This window comes from Camelina sativa, chromosome 17, assembly GCF_030686135.1.
Source record: "Camelina sativa cultivar CO46 ecotype springtype chromosome 17, ASM3068613v1".
Lineage (NCBI taxonomy): Eukaryota > Viridiplantae > Streptophyta > Magnoliopsida > Brassicales > Brassicaceae > Camelina > Camelina sativa.
The window spans coordinates 755652-777369 of record NC_141896.1 but is presented as its reverse complement, the minus strand read 5'-3'; the positions used below and the strand labels follow the sequence as shown (position 1 = coordinate 777369).

Below are 21718 nucleotides of genomic sequence, written 5' to 3'. Positions count from 1 at the left end.
GGATCTTATTCTTCATCATTCCAATCATCATTCCAGTAATTTGATGGTGATATCAAATTCAAGAATATTTGGTTGTATGCGAGACTTTATTCAATCCAGTTTCAACATACTCCATCCGTTTTCAAATGGATCTCTTCTACAGAGTTTTTTTAAGTCAGGTGTGTGTCTGTCAACCTCTGTCACTACGAAAAAGTGTTGTATATATCATTTATTTTAAATATTTGCATCATTTTCAAATGCTGTAAAAATAATTTATATCACTCTAATAAATGATTCATATTTTATTGATGCAAATAATTTATATCAGTTTATTTCAAACTGATGTTAATATTCAAAATATTTGTATCGATTTTTGTAATTGATATTAATATGCATCTATATATACATTTTTGGAGACATTTATAAAATAAATCATAAAGTTCATACCTATTTACAATCATGTCATTGACATTAATTATTAATTTGTTTTTTATTTAATTAATTAATATTAAATTTTAATTTTGGAAAACAAAATTTTTCATCATAATAAAATTTTCAAAAAAAATAGGAACTACTCATTTTAACATTAAATATTAAGTTTCCAATTTTACAAAACAATAGAAATTAATTCTATAAACACACACAATATTTTCCTTCAATAAATCACTACTTATTTAATTTTAAGTTATAGTTCCTATAATATAAAACAATAAACCTCAAACAAAATAATCATATCCTAACTATACGGACTTGTTTATTTTTGTTATTGTCTTTTAACTATTTTTTTGTCATCGTCTTACCACAAGTAGTTTACCTTCCTCTATTTTTCCAGTTTTGTTTGCTTAAAAATGACCCCATGTTGTCTTTATTTTTCTTCTAATTGGATGGGCTAGCAGTTGTCGTTGGTGTTGCCCATAAGACCATCATTAGTGGAGTAACCCACTATAGTTACTCTCACATTAATTAATTATATAAATAATCATAAATTAAGTTAAGTAACTCTAAGAGAACTTAAGCAAAATCACCCTATTACTAGAGAACTCCAAAGAGGTTACTCAAGCATTTAAATAATAATTTTTTAATTTTTGTTTATTAATTATCAAATTTTAATTATCTAAAATGATAAAACAATTTTTTTTTTTTATATTACATAAAATAGAAAACAATTTTTTACAAACTTTAGAATATTAAACATATTTTACAAAATTCGGAATAGTAAACATATTTTATAAAATTGAAAATATTAAACATATTAAACAGAATTTGGAATAAGATTTATTGTGCGGTTGCACCAAATTTTTGTCTGATATGCTCAATCAAGTTTTTTTTGCAAAAGATCATGCATTTATGTATCATGAACATCATTTCGAATGCCCATATCTGTAGAATATTAAATTTAAGAGATCGGTTTACAAATTTGATATTGTCATTTGACCAAATATTAACAAGCATCCATGATCTGATCATCTGAGACTGCAAAAATCAGTAGATAGAAGGAAATGGTAAGCAGACTTGAATCAAGAAACCTTATATGAAACTGTTCAGCGTGGTCTGATTTTCTTGACATTGTCGTAATTTTGGTTGTTTATGCTGCGGAGTCGATTAACATAAGCAATATATCTTAAGTAGTAAATGCTTAGCTAAAATAAAAGCAAGTAATGTCCCCCTCCAAGCAAAGGAAAAGTGTGGTTGTTGAGGCTTTGGAAGAAGACATAACCGCTCACATGAATGAAACATACATGTATCAGCGGTTTACATTAATCAGCTTTGGAGATCTCTGTATCTTGTCCTGTTTTCTCAATTGTGTAATACCATGTGATCTGTAATTTACTTGTCTATTTGAATAGCAATTGTGGTTATAACGTAGTAGCAAATAACACATTTGTTTTCTCTTCAATTAGACAAACAAGCTATTCAGTTTCTTTTATGTAAGTACAAATATCTCTTTAAGCACACAGAATAAGACACCAAGATGATGGTGGTGAAAAGAAATTTGAGCCATTAGCTTCAAAACTCCAAAGAGAAGCCTGATCGGTAATAGAAGCCTGCAATTTGCCAGTGGTCAGAACTGAGATTTGTCAAGGCTGTCAAAGTAGGGATGATCCATAGCTACTTTTGCTGAGATTCTATCAGCTGGATTGTACCTCAGCATTTGCTGCATTAGATCAAACAAATTATCATCAACTTAGAAACCCCAACAGAAAGAATCAGACTTTTAATCTACTAAAGAGATCAGAGAATCTTAGGCCACAGAAAAATCCGGCGATGGTCATATTTAAGAAGAGTATTACCGTGAGAAGATCAATTCCTCAGGAGATAGAGATGGAACATCACGTGATAAGTCTTGCGATTCCCACTTCGGATACACATGCCAGTCACGCAATGGCATTACACCGGGCCATTGCTGCTCAGTTGGTGTTCCTAGCAATCTCCATAACCCAAAACAAAACCATGTTTTAAGATATACATTAGATTGAGTCCTATGATCTAAATAAGTTCACAAGAACTGAACCTAATGAACTAAGGTGCTAGACTGATTCCTAGGCATCAAAACTATGAAGCAAATAACCTGAAAATATGAAGCAGCTGCTGAAACTCAGAATCACCAGGGAAAAGAGCTTGCCTCCTAATCATCTCGGCTGCCAAAAAATTAGTAGGAAACATCAATAACGCAAACAAGTAGAGAACAAAGACGAATTCAAAAGGGTATAAATTAAAACACGATAGAGCACTAACCAAATATGCAACCAACAGACCACATATCAACAGCAGTAGAGTAATGAGTAGAACCAAGCAAAACCTCATGAGCTCTATACCATAACGATGTAGAGTGATTGAGAAAGCATATGGAGAAGAGAGATTTCGCGTAGTGCCGTTGGTGGTATACCTTCTTCGTCCATCTCGAGTCTTGTCTTCTTCAGGGCTACGAGTTTACCGGTGGTTTTCTCCATTGCTTTGTAGACTTTACCGTATGTTCCTTCACCGACCTTCTTGAGCTTCTCGTACTTGTCCATTGATTGAGATTGTACTAAGATTGAGGATTTTGAGTTTTGGGGGTCTTCTTTATAAACCCTAAGACCTTGTTTATTGGTGGGTTCATACCCGGAGGCTGGGTTACGCCAATTCAGTCTTCAATTCAGTCTCCAACCATCGAGATTTAGCCGGAAAAATCAACGATTCGATGGTAATCAATTGATTTTTCTGATGGTTGTTGATTCGCCTGTTTATCTCCCACGGACGAGAGAGACGAGAGAGGAGAGAGATGTCGGGAAAGAATGAAAAAAAAATGAGGAAAAAAAAAATTACCTTTTATATTTCTGAATCCACCAATCACAAATGGCCACGTCGCGTTACTTAAGCTGTTGCTCCAAACCCTTCCCACAGAACCGATACTCTTCATATTGGACTAAAATATAGGTTTTATATTACAAATTTGGGCCCCAATACAGAGAGTAACCCAGAGAGTTACACCAGTAATCATGCTCTAAGTAAGCAATGGAGGAGTGATAGATACCCGGTTCGATTCACACGCTTGCAGGAAATAAGATTTTATTTTTCTTGTGTGCAAATTTTTTTAGGGTATAAATTAGGACTTTTTCGTTCTGGCCTTTTGTGGCCTTTTAATGTCGGCGACGGTTCTGTTCAGCATAAATTAAATTATATAAAGCCCATATCCAAGGAGCCGAATCAAGCGTACGGACAATAACAAAGTTTCCAAATATTACAGAAAAATCCTCCGTTTAATTTTTGTTTCACGTAATCACCCCGAATTTATTCTTAATTTGGACAATGCCCACAACTCTCACATTCGTACTTTCGCTCTCTCAGCTCCATCTCTAATGTTTTTTTTTCTTCTGACAAAGGCATATGCATATCTCATTATTATTGTTTTGGTCATTACCACGTAAAATTGACTGGACGGTTCATTCATTGAATTTTTTTGTTTCTTTTACATTTTACCATATTTTGATGAAAACTTAAATGTTCCCACTGGATTCGGTATGGGTGAATAATGAGAAAGCAAGATTTACAAAATAAGCCAAGCAAACAACTTAATCATATATATAAAAGTAGAGTTTCAATCTCTCCTTATTGGTCCACTTGGCAATGCAATTTTAACAAAAAAAAAATTATATTAAAACACAAATTTAAAACAATTAATTTTCACATTTAACTCACATAATATAAAACTGAAATCTTTATAGCTTCTCCCTATAAATTATGCATTAACTTTATTTCTCCACTAAGTTGTATTAATCAATTGTATTAAAACAAAACAATAAATTAGAATTGTAACTCTCATTTTTCTAAATGTAATTTTTCATCATTTCTCTTCCTATAAATACTCATTATGTTATTCTCTTAGTCTATCACTCTTTCATTCTCTCATCTTCTTCCACTACTCTCAAATCTCTTTTTTGTTTTGTTTTGTTTTGTTTTGTTTTGTATTTTTTTGTTATTGTTGTTGTATGGGTTATAAAAAATCAAATCAAATATCATTGTAAAAGCTTAGTTTTAGAGTTTGTTTGATATGTATATCTTATATATTTATTTTAATCTTTTAAAATGTTTATCTCCATTTTCTATTTTATATTAACATCTTATAAGTCATTATTTTCATACTTCCTTACAATATTCACCACACAATAAGATCATAAAGTTGAAATGATCCATATGTAATTATCTATTATGTCTCTGGTTATCTCACATATTCATATATCATTTTAAATAATTTATAAAGATCAATATAATATTTAAATATCAATATAATTATCCATTTATCCATTTATAAAGACTATTTTGTTTTGTGATCCAATTGTTAAATCTGCAGAGATCAATATAATATACATATATATATATATATATTTTTTATGATTTGAGGTTTTTGAAAACAAAAAGAACATAATTAAACAATTGGTTTTTTGTGTCTTTAATCAAAATAAAAAATGATCCAAAAAACAAAACATATTCAACTGGAACTTAAATATAAAAATAAAATATAATTTTAAAAATATCATTTCACTAAATTCTCTAAAGATGAAACCATTAGTATGAAATCTAGCACTATAAATTAAATTGATGAGTGAAAACCAAAAAAATATAAGTTATCCTTAGGATTTTAAAAATTATTGAGATTGAAGAATTCATATAATTTTATAAGAAAACTAATTTAGTTTGTCACTTAAAAAGTAATATTTTTTATTTTGAAATATTATGTGTAAGTGTTGAGTTTATATCAACAAACAACCAAATCATGTGAATTTTGATTCAGCCACTTGGTATTCCTTTTATTTTAGGTTATAAAAAATTAAAATATTTATTTATAATTAAAGACATGTAACTCCATTTGACTCAAATGTAACTCCTATCCAATAATTGTACATTAATTCATTCCTCCTACTAACTTATTATCTTTCAAGAGAAATTATTTTTGGTTAAATTTTAATATTTTTTATTTATTTTGGTTGGCTAAACTTATATTCATAGTTTGGTTGGCTAAATTAATATATTTCTCATGTAAATTATTGTTTATAATATATTTCTCATTTCAAAGTTTAAAGCAATATATCATATATATAAAAGTAAGGTTTTGGTCTCTCCTTATTGGTTGATTTTCATTTAATGTTTTCTATTTTTTTTTTATTTTTTTATTTGCTTTCTAATTGCTTTAAACAATATTTAAGATCCAATAAACACAATACATTTAACTCACACATTAAAATAAAATTATAACTGAAAATAAAATAAATTATGCATTAATCATATTCTACAACTCAATTATATTCAAACACAATAAATTACTATTGTAACTCCATAGTTCTAAATGTAACTTCCATCATTTCTTATCATATAAATAAGCATTCTCTCAATCTATCATTCTCTCATATTGACATTCTTTTACTATCTCATTTTCACATTCTCTCATTCTCTTCTACAATACCTCAAATCATTTTTTATTTTTTTTTGTTATTTTTGATTTCTTATTTTTGTTGTATGGGTTGTAAAAAAAATATATATATCATTGTAAATTGTTAATGCTAAATTTTAATTTTAGAGACTACATGATATATATTTTACATTGTTCTTCTTTTAAAAGATTTATCTCCTTTATCTAATTTGGATTATTATCTTATAAGTAATCATTCTCTCTTTCTCTCCCACCAATATCAAATGTTGTTATATCTCATATGTGTTGTAAGAGTTTGATTATATATTTTAATTTAGAAAGTATTATATATATATATATATATATATATTACATTGTCCTATTTTTTAAAGATTCATCTCCATTATCTAATTTGGATTACCATCTTATAGTAAACATTATCTCTTCCTCTCCTACCAATATCAAATGTTGTTATTTCTCATATGTGTTGTAACTTGTAAGAGTTTGATTCTATATTTTAATGTAGAAAGTATTATATATATTTAACATTGTTTTCAATTTTTATTTTATTTATATAAAAAAATATTTCTTTTATATTTCTTGCCTTTCTAATTTATTCATATTTATTTTTTAAATTTGCATAGGTAAATTTAAATTCACATCTGTTGGTTTTAACAAAACAATCAACTTTATTTGAGAATTAGATGTTCCTATTCATTTTTAAACGATCAATGTGTAACATATAATCATTTTGTCTTGCAATCACAAGTTCCATTTCCATTGCTTAACTCCATGGTTAAACTATAATATATGTTGTCCTATTTGTAGGAATAACAACATACTTATTTAATTTATTTAAAAGAGCAGATGATTAAACGAAATAAACATTTCTCCAAATTTTATAATTCAATCAGTGAGTGTACTTATTACTTTGAAAAACTTTTACATTGAAGTTCATAAAATCATATAAGAAAACTAAAATACTATATCACTTCAAATTTGGAAGGAAACACTTGGTATTCCTTTTAAAAAAAGTCAAGACACATATAAAAATTTATTAATATTTAACTCACTTTAAAGACATTAAAGGTCATTTAACTCAAAAATAACTTCTATCCAATAATTTCATACATTCCTCCCACAAATAAATATATATATATATATATATGTTCAAGATTGTATTTAAATATTACATAATTTTTTAGTTAGCTAAATTTATAGTCACATATATACAATATATATACATAAGAATTTATATTACTTATTAACACCATAATTTGACCCATTATTTGCTTAACTCAATATTGGTTTCAAAGCCAACTAAAGAAAAACAGAAACGATCTTATTGATATTAGACCAAAACATGGGCATACAAATATAATCACTTACACGGAAGATATTTTTAAAAATTAACTTATTATTGCAACATCAACGTATGAAGGGTTTACATAAGCAGTTAATTAGAAAATATATAAAACAATAAATGTATTGGAAACAATATCAGTCAATGATAAGATTGGATCCTCAAAAGCAAGAAACAACATCTTCATAATTCATAAAAAGTAAACGCCACAATTATACACATCTGAACGAAATGGTATAAACATATAGTGTATAAATAAAAGTGACGGCAAAGCCCGTATATGCCTAATTAAAACGAAATAATACAAAAGAGAAAACGAAAAAGACAAAAAAAAACAAGAAAGTGCCAACTACACCACAACCCACGCGTTGCGTGGGAAGCACCTAGTGTTAATTAACATGTATGTTTTTATTATAAATGCACTGTTAAACATACTTATATTGTCACGGGGCTGACATAGAAAATGACTAATAACTAATTAACCTGTTTAGCTAGCTGAGAGAGAAAAAGTGGAAAGTGAGGACTGAGGAGAGATAAAAACCAAATCTTTTCTCTATATAAAAGAGCTAACGTCCTCTGGTCACATAGCAGCAAGCTTCTTCTTCTGCACATTGTGTAATTAATTGGCTAACCAGAGCTCTCTCTCTCTTTCTCTATCTAGGGGAATGGCTCTTCATCTCTCTTCTTCGTCACTCATCTTCCTTGTCTCTTTCTGCTTGCTTCTCTCCAATGGTTTCTCATCCTCTTCCTCTCGCCGTAGCATTCACCATCGTCGCCACCTCAACAACCACAATTACAAAGACGCTCTCGCAAAGTCTATACTCTTCTTTGAAGGTCAAAGATCTGGAAAGCTTCCTCCAAAACAGAGGATGGCTTGGAGGAGTAACTCTGGTCTCTCTGACGGCTCTGCTCTCAATGTAAATGACACTTCTTTTCTCTTGCTTTTTTTGTTGCTTTTATGTACAATGTGAAATGGGTTTGTTATATAGTATTCCATGATTGGTAGCAAAATAGGTTAAAACTCTCCAAAAATATCAAAAGATTCAACCTTTATGGGGGTTTGATGTTTAGAACTGTAGAAAAAACATCTTTGAAGCTCTCCTTTCGATGTATAGGTTAAATATCCTCACAAAACAATCAAAAGATTCGACCTTTTTCATGGGTTTGACGCATAAAAGATAACTCATATTTGAAACCCTAATTTTTGGTATTGGGGTTTTTAGTTCCAAGGCGTCTGTCTCTGTCAAAATCATCAAAATAACAATCTTTATTAGTTTATAACAGAGGTAATGCATATGTCAGACCTTGGTTTTTGTTGGGGTTTGTATGTTAATATTCTTCATCTGTATGTGTTTGATTAACATATAACAGAGAAAACACTAATTATTGCTAAATTGTACGTAGGTGGATTTGGTGGGAGGATACTACGATGCAGGGGACAATATGAAGTTTGGTTTTCCAATGGCATTCACAACCACAATGCTCTCATGGAGTTTAATTGAATTTGGTGGTCTCATGAAATCCGAGTTACCAAACGCTAAAGACGCAGTTCGTTGGGCCACTGACTTTCTCCTCAAAGCCACTTCGCATCCTGATACTATTTATGTTCAGGTTCCGTTCTTAACTCAAAGAAAGAAAATCAAAACTTTGGGAAACAGACAGAGTGGTTTTAACGTAAGCGTTTTGATAGGTTGGTGATCCTAACATGGACCATGCTTGCTGGGAGAGACCAGAAGACATGGATACACCAAGAAGTGTGTTTAAAGTCGATAAGAACAATCCTGGTTCTGATATAGCCGGTGAAACCGCTGCTGCTCTAGCCGCTGCATCGATTGTTTTCCGGAAATGTGACCCTTCTTACTCCAGTCTCCTCCTCCATCGAGCCATTAAGGTAAATAAACTAAAAATCAATCATATTTTAATTACATGTCATACTTCAAGTTATGTTTTGTTAATTATGTGATTCTAGAAAAATCCATAATAGGTATGCCTTTGCAATGTCAATCTCGAGCATTAATTATAAATTTGCTTCTGTGGGTTTTTAAGGTTTTTGGATTTGCGGACAAATACAGAGGACCCTACAGTGCAGGTCTGGCACCAGAAGTTTGTCCATTCTACTGTTCTTACTCTGGATATCAGGTTTTAGTAAATGTTGCTTACATTAATTGGCTCTAAATTAAATTTAAAATCGTCACAAAAAAAAAAAACTGAAATAACATTGATGATGTTATTTGGTGTCTTCAGGATGAATTGTTATGGGGAGCTGCTTGGTTACACAAAGCAACAAATAATCCAACGTATCTCAATTACATCAAAGCTAATGGTCAAATCCTTGGAGCTGATGAGTTTGATAACATGTTTAGCTGGGATAATAAGCACGTTGGTGCTAGGATTCTTCTTTCCAAGGTCTGAAACTTAATCAAAATTAAAGATTAACAATTTCAGACCATTGGTTCTTTAAGCTAGTATTTTTTATGAAACCCTTTTCGTGTGATTTTTGTTTATCAAGGAGTTTCTGATTAAGAAAGTGAAGTCACTTGGAGAATACAAAGAGCATGCTGATAGTTTCATTTGCTCTGTTCTACCAGGAGCCTCCTCTTCCCAATACACCCCAGGTTTATTTTTTTTAATTATAGATTTTGATCACTCATCTTCTCATTTATTCACATATCTGCCCGTAATCTTCTTCTTTTATTAATCTTTACCCCTTCAAGAGTCAAGACTATAGTGAGTGTGTTCCAAAAAGGAGAATCCTCTCTTAGCCATAAATGTGGTTTTAACCTTGAGTATGGCTGTTCCGTTAGTTTTTAGGTCCTTCCAAAATTTTGATTTTTTGAGATCTTACTGAAGTTTAAAGCAAATGAATTTACAAAATTAATAAAAGATGTATGTGTAATGCATAGGTGGGCTATTGTTCAAGTTGGGTGAGAGCAACATGCAATACGTGACGTCTACATCGTTCTTGCTCTTAACCTATGCCAAATACTTAACCTCTGCTCGTACCGTCGCTTATTGCGGTGGCTCCGTCGTCACCCCTACCCGCCTCCGCTCCATAGCCAAGAAACAGGTTCACTTTATTATAATATATTGGGAACTTTTTTTTAACCATCCGAGTCCAAGTCGATCCAATTTGTTTTACGGTAATAAATCAAGTACTGATTCATGTGATTATGTGGCAGGTAAATTATTTACTTGGAGACAACCCGTTGAAGATGTCGTACATGGTTGGTTATGGCCCGAAATATCCACGTCGGATTCACCACCGTGGCTCATCTCTCCCATCCGTTGCAGCCCATCCGAGCAAGATCCAATGCCACGACGGTTTCTCCATGTTTATCTCTCAATCTCCTAACCCCAACGTTCTAGTCGGTGCAGTCGTTGGTGGTCCAGACCAAAACGACCAATTCCCTGATGAAAGGTCCGACTACAGACGCTCCGAGCCAGCCACTTACATTAACGCCCCGCTTGTTGGAGCTTTGGCTTATCTAGCTCGCTCTTAAGTCCAAACTCTTCTAATCAAGAATAAATCGTTAGTTTAACTGTTGGTTTAATTACAATGTTAATTAGTAGTCATGATTTTTATAAACGATCTTCTACGACTGAATGATGTGTTAGATGATGATGTCTTCTATGATGATGATGTGTTACAATGTCAATGTGATCAGATTTTTATTTTATAATTATAATCACGCTAGTTGTCAAATAAGCTCAAAGCAAATACAACAAATATATATGTGTGAAAAAAAAAAAAAAAAATCCTGTCAAATTTTTAGAAAATAATAAATAATGTCGAAGGATAATGACTTTTTATGGGAAACGAGCAATTGACCAGAGAGAGAGTGAGATGGGTCAATTTAAGCTGTCATAGTCTCTGTTATGACAGATCTAATTTCACGTTTACGTAATTTAAATTTTGATGAATAGAAGAAACAATTGTGTTTCATAATCTACAGAATTGTTACTAATTTTAGTTAATCGCATAATAAGTAACCTAAATCATGATTCCGAAAGAGTGTAATTATTAATATCACTTTCATTGATAGTATTGTTTATAAGATAGATTACATACTACTAATTTATTTGTGCAGTTCCGAACATTGCCAATCAACAACAGCCAAATTATTTTTATTTTAAACAATATTTCACATATATATACAAAATATTCTTACGTACAAAAACATAATTTTGAGGAAGAAACAATTTGTACCAAAATGATTACAATTTTAGATAATTCTCGACCATTTAATCAATAGATTCCGTTTTTCTTATACATCTATATATATATAACTTACCATGAAGTTGGATATCGTTACCACCTAAGATAGGAGGGTCAAACATCCGCAAAAGAAGATGGTATCACACAATCTACGAAGACGGTATCACCTCAAACCGTTAGTTTTCTTTTTAAAAAGATTCATATGTAAAAATAGCAATCAAACTAATCCTATAAAAACATTATGAATCCTCCACTGACCTAATCACTTTTAAATTTGTTTACACTTTTTTAAAAGAACATAAAAAAACAAAAAAAAAATAAAGATATTATCACCATGGCTAACGCAAGAAGGTTGGTCGCTAAGGCAAACAATACTAATGTAGGTTCATTGATTCTGATGGCCTTGGTGTTTGGTTCTTGCGTGGCTAATGGTGAATATCTCGGCGGCCGCCGTGGCCTTGCCGCTAATTCCGGTAACCCCACGGTCTATGATATTACTAAGTTTGGAGCTGTAGGAAATGGTGCCACCAATTCTTTCAAGGTAAAATTTTCTTAAATTTTGAAAAACTAGTTTGAGTTTTTTTTTTCCATATATATATATATTTAATCTGGTTATTAATAAAATACAAATGTAACATTCTAACGATTCATCCATTAACATGCATGCAGGCGTTTTTGAACACATGGATCCAAGTGTGTAATAGTCCTGTACCAGCAACGCTACTAGTTCCTAAAGGGGATTTTTTGGCTGGTCCAGTTATTTTCGCCGGTCCATGTAAGAGCAAAGTGACCGTCGATGTTCAAGGAACGGTCATCGCTACAACGAGCGGATACGCGACTCCTGAATGGATCTTATTCGAGCGTGTCGACAACGTGCTCCTCACCGGAACTGGTACATTCCACGGTAAAGGTGAAGATGTATGGAAAGCAGATGGATGTGGCAAAAAGGTCCAATGCAATCTTCCTCCAACGGTAAGAATAAATTACTATAGATATATATCATTGACGTTATACATTGGTAAATAATATATCATACGTGTGCATGTACACATGTAGTCTCTCAAATTCAGGAACATGAAAAATGTTGAAATCAGTGGCATAAGCTCGGTGAATGCAAAAGCCTTCCACATGTTCTTAGTAAAAACTGAAAATGTTAAGATCCACAACATTAAGCTTGTCGCCCCTGCTGAAAGTCCCAACACGGATGGTATCCATTTGAGCAATGCAGACCACGTTTCCATCCTCGATAGTACAATAGCAACTGGAGATGATTGTGTCTCAGTGGGCCGTGGCTGCAACAACGTAACCGTGGAACGTGTGGTTTGCGGTCCAGGACACGGTTTAAGTATCGGTAGTCTTGGTAAGTACAAGCACGAGGAAGACGTGAGCGGAATCCACGTTAACAACTGCACAATGATAGAGACAGACAATGGACTTAGGATCAAGACCTGGGGTGGTTCAGATCCAAGCAAAGTTGTGGACGTTAAGTTTGAAAATATCATCATGCAAAGTGTTAAGAACCCAATCATCATTGATCAAAACTACGGTTCAAGAGGCGGCGTAAGTATATATATAATATTGAAATAGCCCAAGCTAAAATTTATGATATTCCCTTGAATTACAAGATTTTTGTGTGTGTGTCTTGTAGGATTCACGAGTTGAGATAACAGATGTGTTGTTCAAGAACGTAAGAGGAACAACAATTACACATGATATTGTTCAGATAATGTGTAGCAAATCAGTGCCATGCAAAGGAGTCAACGTTGTTGATGTGAACTTGGCCTACGTAGGCAAGCCAGGAGGAGAGAAAAAATCGTCTGCAGGCGGTTTAGTCGGAGCTTTTTGCGACAACGCCAATGTTATCTTCGGTGGAAAACTTAGCTTTCCTATGTGTCCCAAATAAGTTTTTTGATATAAAAAAAAATTATTAATTAAAAAAAAAAACTCAAAAGTTTCCACAAACATTATTTTGTTTTGTTTGTGAGTTACGTTAGTTCGGGAATTTATCAACAAAAATTAATCATCGGACGTTTGATAATGTTTTCCCTGATTTGTTTTTGTTTTTTAAGTTTCTTGGATTGTATAATTATAAACAGATCCTTCAGCTGGGTTGGTTGCTAAAGCGTTTTACTCGTTAGGAATTTGGCCAATGAGAATTAGTGTATACATCCATCGAACATAAAAAAAATTGCTCTATTTAAAGGCATTCAACAGCATATATATATATATATATATATATATATATATATAAAATTATCAGCTAGTTATTATTAAGCCCTCTTTCTTTCTATAAAATAGATTTTTTTTTTTTTTTTTGCTTAAGTTAGTTGTGAAAATTGAAAAGAAAATATTACTTTGAGGTTAACTTGAATAGTATCAAGCCATGCTACTGAGATATTGATTTCCCCATCTCACGAAGCAAATATGACTAATCTTCAATGATTCACACCAATCTTTTTTTTGGGGGGGATTGTAAAAGGTTTAAAGAATCTCTCCACCTCCATACATTCACATTGAACCATCAAAGGATTAATTAGTAACGAGATAATAAAATATACTAATATATGGAACCATCAAAGGATTAGTAATGAGAAATATAGTTTTTACATTGAGAATACAAAATATCGAACACAAATCTCTGGCTAAAGAACATCACAAGAATAGTATTTAACCATACCGTCCACGACATTCAAAATCGTAGCCAAAATAGCTTATCTCATTTTTTTCTGTTCAGTTCATACAAGTGGAAGACAGTTGACAAAAAAAAAAGTATTGGGCTATAACTTAAGAAGCCATTTGTTTTATAATGGGCTTTTTTAAAAAGCCTGTTTTTAAGGAAAGCCCAATGGATTGCGCGAGAAAAAGGAGAAACCCTAGAAAAGTTGGAGGTATATAAATTGTTTTGGTCTTGGTCGATAAGAAGTTCTCCGCCACACCAGTCTCCAGAGAGAAGGGGAGAAGCAAAAATGGTTTCGCTTAAGCTCCAGAAGCGGCTCGCCGCATCAGTGATGAAGTGCGGGAAGGGCAAAGTTTGGCTCGATCCCAATGAAAGCTCCGACATCTCCATGGCCAATTCCCGTACGTTCTTCTTATTTTTTCTTTATTCTTTTTGTTTCTGCCTTCGTTACTAGGTTTATGTTTTTTGCCGTGTGTTTGAGATGATTGACGTACTTTGGCTTTTGATCTGTTATCTTCTGTCTTTGTTGAATCACTCTGTTCATTTCCGATCTGTAAATTTAAGGCTAGGTATAGGTTTTGTAGAGTTGCATTTGGTTGCGTTAATGGCTTTTGAATCATCTAGTTCTTTCTCGCGTGAATCAAAGCAGCGACGTCTAGTCTATAAATGATTGGTGATCTGTATTCTTATAGACTGTGGGTTTGTATGATGTTCCATTTGAAAGATCGTTACAAACTTGTAGATCAACAGAGTGAATTCTAAGAGACTGATGCTTGTTTTTTAATACTGTCTAGGCCAAAACATCAGGAAGCTTGTGAAGGATGGTTTCATCATCAGGAAACCAACCAAGATCCACTCTCGCTCCAGAGCTCGCCGTATGAAGATTGCCAAGATGAAGGGTCGTCACTCTGGATATGGTATGTTCTTAAAAACTGAGTGTCCCTCTGATTGTGAACTTATGACTATACATTGCATTGATTGGTTTTGACTTTTGTCTCTTGTTCTGTATGATTGAATAGGTAAGAGAAAGGGTACCCGTGAAGCTAGGTTGCCAACAAAGGTACTTTGGATGCGTAGGATGCGTGTTCTGAGGCGTCTGTTGAAAAAGTACAGAGAGTCCAAGAAGATTGACAGGCACATGTACCATGACATGTACATGCGTGTTAAGGGTAATGTCTTCAAGAACAAGCGTGTCTTGATGGAGAGTATCCACAAGTCGAAGGCTGAGAAGGCCAGGGAGAAGACTTTGTCTGATCAGTTTGAGGCTAAGAGGGCGAAGAACAAGGCCAGCCGAGAAAGGAAGCATGCTAGGAGAGAGGAGCGTTTAGCTAAGGTCAGAATTATAAATATCTTACCACCTTTAGAAGATGTTCTTGATTTTTGTTATGGATTCTTATATGTATGTGTTTTGTATTTTGTTTGCTATAGGGTCCTGGAGGAGATGTTGCTCCGGTAGCTGCTGCACCAGCACCTGCTGCTACACCTGCTCAAACTGCAGAGTAAGTCTAATCTCTACGGAAATGTAAATTGAGGTTTGACAGGCGATTATATCTTATCTAATACATGTGTGGGTTTTGCTTGTGTAGGGTACCAAAGAAAAAGTCAAAGAAGTGAAGAGGATATATAGTGTCAAGCTATATCGATCATCAGTTCACGGACTAGACTTGAAGAAGTTTTTGAATGTTTTTTCGAAATGGGTTTGTGGAATAACTTTTATTTTCGCAAGGAACATAACTTATGTCAGTTTATTGTTATGCTTTCAGATTTTTAGTTTACAGTGTTTTATGAGACCTACTTTTCAAAAACTTGTGCTTTTTCGGATCCTTTTTTTAGCTCATTATACAAGATTACAAGTAACAAATCCATCCGTAACACCATTTGTCTAATTGATATCAACGTTACATTTTTATCTTAACGGCGAGTTGAACGTTTAAGCCATATTTGTAACCTTTTGAGTATCTGTAACTGTACCCATGTTTGCAACAACAATTAGGTCGCAACAGTAGTTTGAACCTATATTGGGTTCTATCTAACTCAACCGTATTTGAACCATTTCTTTGGGGACTATCAATCTCAAATGTATAAGCCATCCCTCAATGAGAATTTTGCAACTATGCGTATTTGAACCATTTTCTTTGGGGACTATCAATCTCAAATGTATAAGCCATCCCCCCAATGAGAATTTTGCAACTATGTTCCCAAGTGTTGCAAAATTGTTATACGGACAAAATTCTAAAGTTAAGAAAGCAGGGGTAAGTTAATCAACTTTGTAAAAGATAGGGGTTTCGTAACAGTGAGACGACGAAACTGCATAAACTTGGTAGGTAGTATGTACAATTTTCTATAAAAGAGGAAAATGGTTTCAAAAAATGAAAGCGCCCACCGTGGGGCTCGAACCCACGACCACAAGGTTAAGAGCCTTGCGCTCTACCAACTGAGCTAGACGGGCTTTGTTGACTGTAGCACACCCTCGCTGTATTCATACATAGAACCACATCCCAAACCTAACTAAAAAGCAGGCTTTACTTTTGCAAGTAGTGTGTGTGCTTTGGGATAAAGATTCTTGTGAATAGACAAACTAAAAACTCATCAGCTTATATTATAAACTATAAGCTTGTGTTATGTCTGAAACAAGATGCATACATAAATAGGGCTGAATACAGTTACAACAATGCCAATCACCTGCCTTGTAGCCATTGGAGACTTTCACATCTTTATTCTTCTTTTCTACTCAGAAGAAATCACATCCATCATCAAACATGGCTGATGATAACAGTCCCTGTACAAACTGACACTTCTTTGCCTTCTCCAATTGTTCACTATCCAACAAAGGTGAGGACGATGTCCCCTCTTTTGCTGCTGACGAATCCTTAATCAAATTCTTGTCTTCTACACTCGAATCAGACTGCACGAGCTCGGTCTGATTTGGCAGTGGAGTGTTGTTGATGAATGATAAAAACTTATCGGAAACAACGGATTTAGAGGTATGATGCTGACTCATAAATGGCGGCAACTCATCATGAGAAGATTGAAAATATTTATCTGAGGAATATGGATCTTCCATGTACGACATTTCCTTCTGCTCACTGTAAAGTTCTCGGTCAAGGAGATTCAAATAAATCACATTCATCACAGAGACAGAAAATAAAAAAAGGTTTTGAAAAGAAATAAAAAGGATATCTTCAAGACATCTCTATGATGTGTTGTTATATGATTCACCATATGCATCTTCACCCTTTTGCTACAAACCGGACATGTCTAGAAAAAAAAAACACAAAACCACAACGAATTGTAAGATTTAACCAAATGACAATTCACAGAACTGGGAAATAAATGTTCCATCACACAATGAAACTATTCGTTTCTCAAATTCGTGAAACCAATCCAATACTTAAAAAGGGAGAGCTATTTCAACTCAAAATCCGTTGAAGATCGAAGGGGACATATTTCTCAATCGAAATCTCGAAAGCATCAATGAAAACAGTCCTACTTAACTCAAGTCCAAGTTCATGTTTCACTTTAAAACTATTCGCAATATCAATCAGATTCATCTAAACAAGTCCTAATGAAATCGAATATTGAAGGGCCATCTTTGAGAAACCAATGGATCAATAACAAAACTGTTTAAAATTACTTCAAGTGAAGCTGCAGGGTAAAATGGAAAGAGCAGGAGGTGAATTCACATACTCCATTGTTATCTTCCTGATAATGTTCGTCGTCGATGTGGCGACACAATTCAACTAAATCATAATCATCTGAGCAAAACGGGCACGGGTATTCCACTGCAAAATCTCCATCTTCATCAAACTCTTCCAAATCTAGATAAGGACCTGCAAATTTTTCACAATAACAAATCATCTCAGAATCAATACAGAGAAAAAAAGTCTTCTCATCTAAACCCAAACGTAAAGCTAAGATTTTTAATATCAAAGAGACCATACGGATGGATAACCCAATTCAATCAAAAGAGCAATCGAAAACCCAATTCAAACCCATCATAAACCCTAAAACGATGAAAGTTTGAAAATTGAAGGGATTTGGATAATAAAAAAAACCTGATTGATACTTAGCAGCAGTTTCTGATCGGTAGCTTCTGGAAGAACCAGATGAGCTAACGCACCACATATCGTCTTCCATATCTGATGGTTCTGTCTGAATCTCCCACAAATTGTCGTTTTATATTTAAAAAAACTTGAATTGATTATAGATAAATTGCGAGACCTCCTCCTCGTCGTCGTCGTCGTCGTCGCGTCAGCTAAATACCCCAATTTTGAGATAGAAGAACATGTCAAGAAACTACTTACTCCCAAAGGCGACACCTTTATTTTTTTTCTATTAATCTACTTAGTCCGAGAGACTTAATGGACAAGAATACTTCGGTTGTGATAAGCTTAATTACTAATATACCCTTCCATTGTACTCGGCCTCTTTCTCAACTACCACAGGGCGGTTTCTGTCTTTTTTACCTTTTTAGGATGTGATTTTGCATTGCTCCCCAAGTAAATAGCAGTATATAGGCCTGACTTGAAACTGGGCTTCTTAAAAGGCCTAATTATAAAAGCCCATATGAAATCAAAGAAACTTTTGAGATTCACTCTGTATATCAGAAAAGGAAAAAATCCCAAATATTTCCGGGAAATATTTTTCAGACAAATCCGCGTTGAGATTCAACAAATTTGAGTGAGTTTTTTTCAGTTTCTTTTTTGGGGGGTCAGTTACGTTGTCGCTGCGACGTGAGACGAAACCGTCGAACAAATTCGAGCCGCGCCATTGTAGTCCCTAGAAGAACTCTCTTCTTCAGTTTAGATGGGAAGCCCTAACGACGACGCCGCCGCCGCCGAGACGGATCTTACAACCGATTCCATCAGAGACACACGAAGGGACTCTGGTTCTGATACAGAGTCAAACAACGATTGCGACGGAGACGACTTGCCTGTTCTTCTTCTTCCTCCTCCTCCTGGTCAATTCGAAGAAGGAGAGAGAGTCTTAGCCAACCACAGTGATTGCTTCTACGAAGCCAAGGTAGTCAAATTTTTATACTCTTTATCTTCTTTTTTTTGAATTATGGAGTGTTGTGTTGTCTGCTTGTGCTTTACGTGTGATCTTTTTTGGTTTTGTTTTTTCTCAGGTTCTTAAAATTGAATATAGAGACGAGGAATGGAAGTATTTTGTACATTACATTGTAAGTTGCAGAATCAATAAAGTTTAGATATTTATTAATTTTGTCAATGAAAACGAGAATGTATATTTTTTGTGTCTCTCGTTTTGAAGATGTATTTCTTTTGGCAGGGTTGGAACAAAAGGTTAGTAGAGAGAGGTTCCCTCCTCCGATATAGTTACATTTATCGGTCTGAAATCACTTCGGTGTTGGTAAACTATTTGTGTATTAGGGGAATTCATATGGTGATTTTTACTGATTATTGATGTCGATTCGAATGTTTGTTTGCCAAGTTCTTGACTTTTTTTGTTGATGATTGTGAAGGTCTGATTACTTTGTATCTTCTTCTTATACAATGATAGTTGGGACGAATGGATAAGTCTGGACTGTCTGTTGAAACATACAGATGAGAATATTGAGAAACAGAAGGAACAGGGTATGAAGCAAGGAATCAAGACTGCTACGGCTTGGAAAGTCACAAAGATGAAACCTAGAAGCCCTAATGGTCAATCTCACCTTCTTCTTTCTTTATATAACTTTGCGTATTTCTTTTCTCGGTGAACTTCTTTCTTGCTTGTTTTATTCATTGTCAACCAAATAGGAGATGTAGAGATTAGACTAGACATATACATCATTTGGTGTTATTTTGTTAATAATGATGTAATGAGGTTTTGTGAGTACATTTGAAGTTATATATCAGCTGATATTTTGTCCAACATTTTCTTAAATTTTGCAGTTGCTAGAGGAAGAAAGCGGAAGCAAGATTCGGCTGACACGGTCATATCTCCATAGTGGATCTATTTGCTAAGTTTTTCATCTTCCAATATCCAGATTTTTTCTTTTAACCGGAGAGTCTTACTTAAATCTTGTTGTTTGCTGAATACAGGAGAAGAATGTGGTTCCTTCTGACAACCTTTTAAATTTCCATATCCCACCAGCATTAAGGAAACAACTAATTGACGACTATGAATTTGTTACTCAGATGCACAAGGTACTCATAATTAATGTGCTAATATGTAAATGAACACCACCCTACATTATCTACCAGCCTGTTTTTTCTTCACTTCAATTCTCAGACGGTCCCTTCTGTGTGATCTAAAAGGCAAACGACCATAGTCTTTTACATTATTTTACCCGCATGAATATATATGTTGTGAATTCATATGCTTATCTTAAGGTCCATCATATATTCTTTTGGGAATTGTCTGAGCAGCTTGTGCAACTTCCGCGTTCTCCAAATGTTGATGACATCTTGAAGAAGTACGTTGACAGCCAAATGAAGAAACATGGCAGGTAAGTAAGCTCTCTGTGGGCTTTATTTTCTTATGTTGTCAGTTTGCAACATGTTTTAACTTGTTGATCTCCTTTGTTGATGTTCTCATATACTTAAGAGAGTATAAATCACCTGTAGATGCTCCATTGATAGTGGCCGATAAGAGTATTACAAGGTTCTGATTTATATTACTTTTATTTGGTGAATCTTTATAGGGTAACTGATTCAGTAGAGGAAATTCTGAAAGGTCTGCGCTGCTACTTTGACAAAGCTTTACCGGTGATGTTGCTTTACAACAATGAACGGAAGCAATACGAGGAAACCGTAACAGCGGATGTTTCTCCCTCAACTGTGTACGGAGCAGAGCATTTGTTACGACTCTTCGGTAAGGCCATTTCTTTGTATATCTATAAACAACAATTTCTATGCTGAATGATCATCTGCTATATCAGCTTTTTAACGTGTGTGGGTTTTAGCTCTCTTATATCAAACCTGTGGAAATACATACACCAAGGCAAAATATGTCTCTTCTTTTGTCTTGGTATCAAAACAACAATTAAAATTGAGGTTTTGCAGTGAAATTGCCGGAGTTGCTAATCCATGTGAATATGGCTGAAGAGACATTGAAGGAGTTGCAGGACAACCTTGCTGATATTCTCAGGTCTATTTTTGTCTCCTACTCAACGCTTAACTAACGCTTTGTACAAGTATGTAAAGACAAATAAATATCCAAAAGTTAAAAAATGATTTACTACGCAGGTTCTTGAGGAAGAATCAGAGCTTGTTTTTTGTATCGGCATACAAAGCAGTGGAAGAAATTGAAAAGAATGAAGATTAAAAAGATGAGGTGCGTAATGACGGACGTGTCATTGTTGTTGTAAGTACTCTATGTACAGCGAATTTTCTTGTTTCTAGTATATTTATTTATGTAGTGAGAGCTAAAATCGAACTAGTACTATTATTAGGTTCGGTCTGGATTATGAAAAAGTAATTAACGTCGTTATCGTGTCTGTATCGGTTCTCTAAATCCACGATACCATTGTATTATGAAGATTTGGCTTTAAAAAAAACCATTAGTCTGTTGATTAAAAACCATTGTATTAAGAATTAAAATTTGTTACAAGAGGAATGATGATCTACTCGAGTAGTATATACTATGCAAAAT

The 21718-nt window shown here is 33.8% G+C and overlaps 5 protein-coding genes, 1 non-coding gene and 1 pseudogene across 8 annotated transcripts; 4 read left to right on the top strand and 3 right to left on the bottom strand.

The window, feature by feature from the left end:
• Positions 1-1923: 1923 nt before the first annotated feature.
• On the bottom strand, positions 1924-3228 carry LOC104767487 (cyclin-dependent kinase B1-2-like; annotated as a pseudogene). The gene is made up of 4 exons (XR_015587433.1): positions 2716-3228; positions 2549-2618; positions 2271-2408; positions 1924-2134 (listed from the first exon to the last, which is right to left on the bottom strand). The product of XR_015587433.1 is annotated as a cyclin-dependent kinase B1-2-like (transcript).
• A 4446-nt stretch (positions 3229-7674) lies between these two features.
• Positions 7675-10932, top strand: LOC104774830 (endoglucanase 1-like). The gene is made up of 8 exons (XM_087495148.1): positions 7675-8146; positions 8634-8840; positions 8920-9120; positions 9276-9368; positions 9474-9635; positions 9739-9844; positions 10133-10296; positions 10409-10932. Exons 1-8 carry the CDS (start codon positions 7895-7897, stop codon positions 10727-10729), a joined length of 1506 nt encoding a protein of 501 aa, XP_087351274.1. The 5' UTR covers positions 7675-7894; the 3' UTR covers positions 10730-10932.
• Positions 10933-11661: 729 nt separating this feature from the next.
• LOC104759054 (exopolygalacturonase) lies at positions 11662-13567 on the top strand. Its single transcript, XM_010482025.2, has 4 exons — positions 11662-11986; positions 12115-12417; positions 12502-13005; positions 13094-13567. The coding sequence occupies exons 1-4, from the start codon at positions 11780-11782 to the stop codon at positions 13346-13348; spliced, it is 1269 nt and encodes a 422-aa protein (XP_010480327.2). The 5' UTR covers positions 11662-11779; the 3' UTR covers positions 13349-13567.
• A 745-nt stretch (positions 13568-14312) lies between these two features.
• LOC104754376 (large ribosomal subunit protein eL19x) lies at positions 14313-15927 on the top strand. Its single transcript, XM_010476552.3, has 5 exons — positions 14313-14523; positions 14917-15039; positions 15142-15455; positions 15551-15621; positions 15709-15927. The coding sequence occupies exons 1-5, from the start codon at positions 14412-14414 to the stop codon at positions 15734-15736; spliced, it is 648 nt and encodes a 215-aa protein (XP_010474854.1). The 5' UTR covers positions 14313-14411; the 3' UTR covers positions 15737-15927.
• A 571-nt stretch (positions 15928-16498) lies between these two features.
• On the bottom strand, positions 16499-16571 carry TRNAK-CUU (transfer RNA lysine (anticodon CUU)). Its single transcript has one exon. It is a non-coding gene; the product is annotated as a tRNA-Lys (tRNA).
• A 121-nt stretch (positions 16572-16692) lies between these two features.
• On the bottom strand, positions 16693-18466 carry LOC104754374 (protein DEHYDRATION-INDUCED 19 homolog 2). Its single transcript, XM_010476551.3, has 4 exons — positions 18178-18466; positions 17810-17952; positions 17303-17380; positions 16693-17210 (listed from the first exon to the last, which is right to left on the bottom strand). The coding sequence occupies exons 1-4, from the start codon at positions 18257-18259 to the stop codon at positions 16854-16856; spliced, it is 660 nt and encodes a 219-aa protein (XP_010474853.1). The 5' UTR covers positions 18260-18466; the 3' UTR covers positions 16693-16853.
• A 197-nt stretch (positions 18467-18663) lies between these two features.
• On the top strand, positions 18664-21645 carry LOC104754373 (protein MRG2). 2 transcript variants are annotated; one of them, XM_010476550.3, is made up of 10 exons: positions 18729-19144; positions 19251-19304; positions 19412-19425; positions 19643-19785; positions 20017-20057; positions 20167-20271; positions 20494-20573; positions 20769-20938; positions 21130-21214; positions 21313-21645. In XM_010476550.3, the coding sequence occupies exons 1-10, from the start codon at positions 18929-18931 to the stop codon at positions 21389-21391; spliced, it is 987 nt and encodes a 328-aa protein (XP_010474852.2). In that variant the 5' UTR covers positions 18729-18928; the 3' UTR covers positions 21392-21645. The 2 variants fall into 2 exon arrangements, with proteins under 2 accessions (XP_087351273.1, XP_010474852.2); XM_087495147.1 differs by lacking the exon at positions 19412-19425 and having other exon boundaries at positions 18664-19144; positions 19251-19325.
• Positions 21646-21718: the final 73 nt, after the last annotated feature.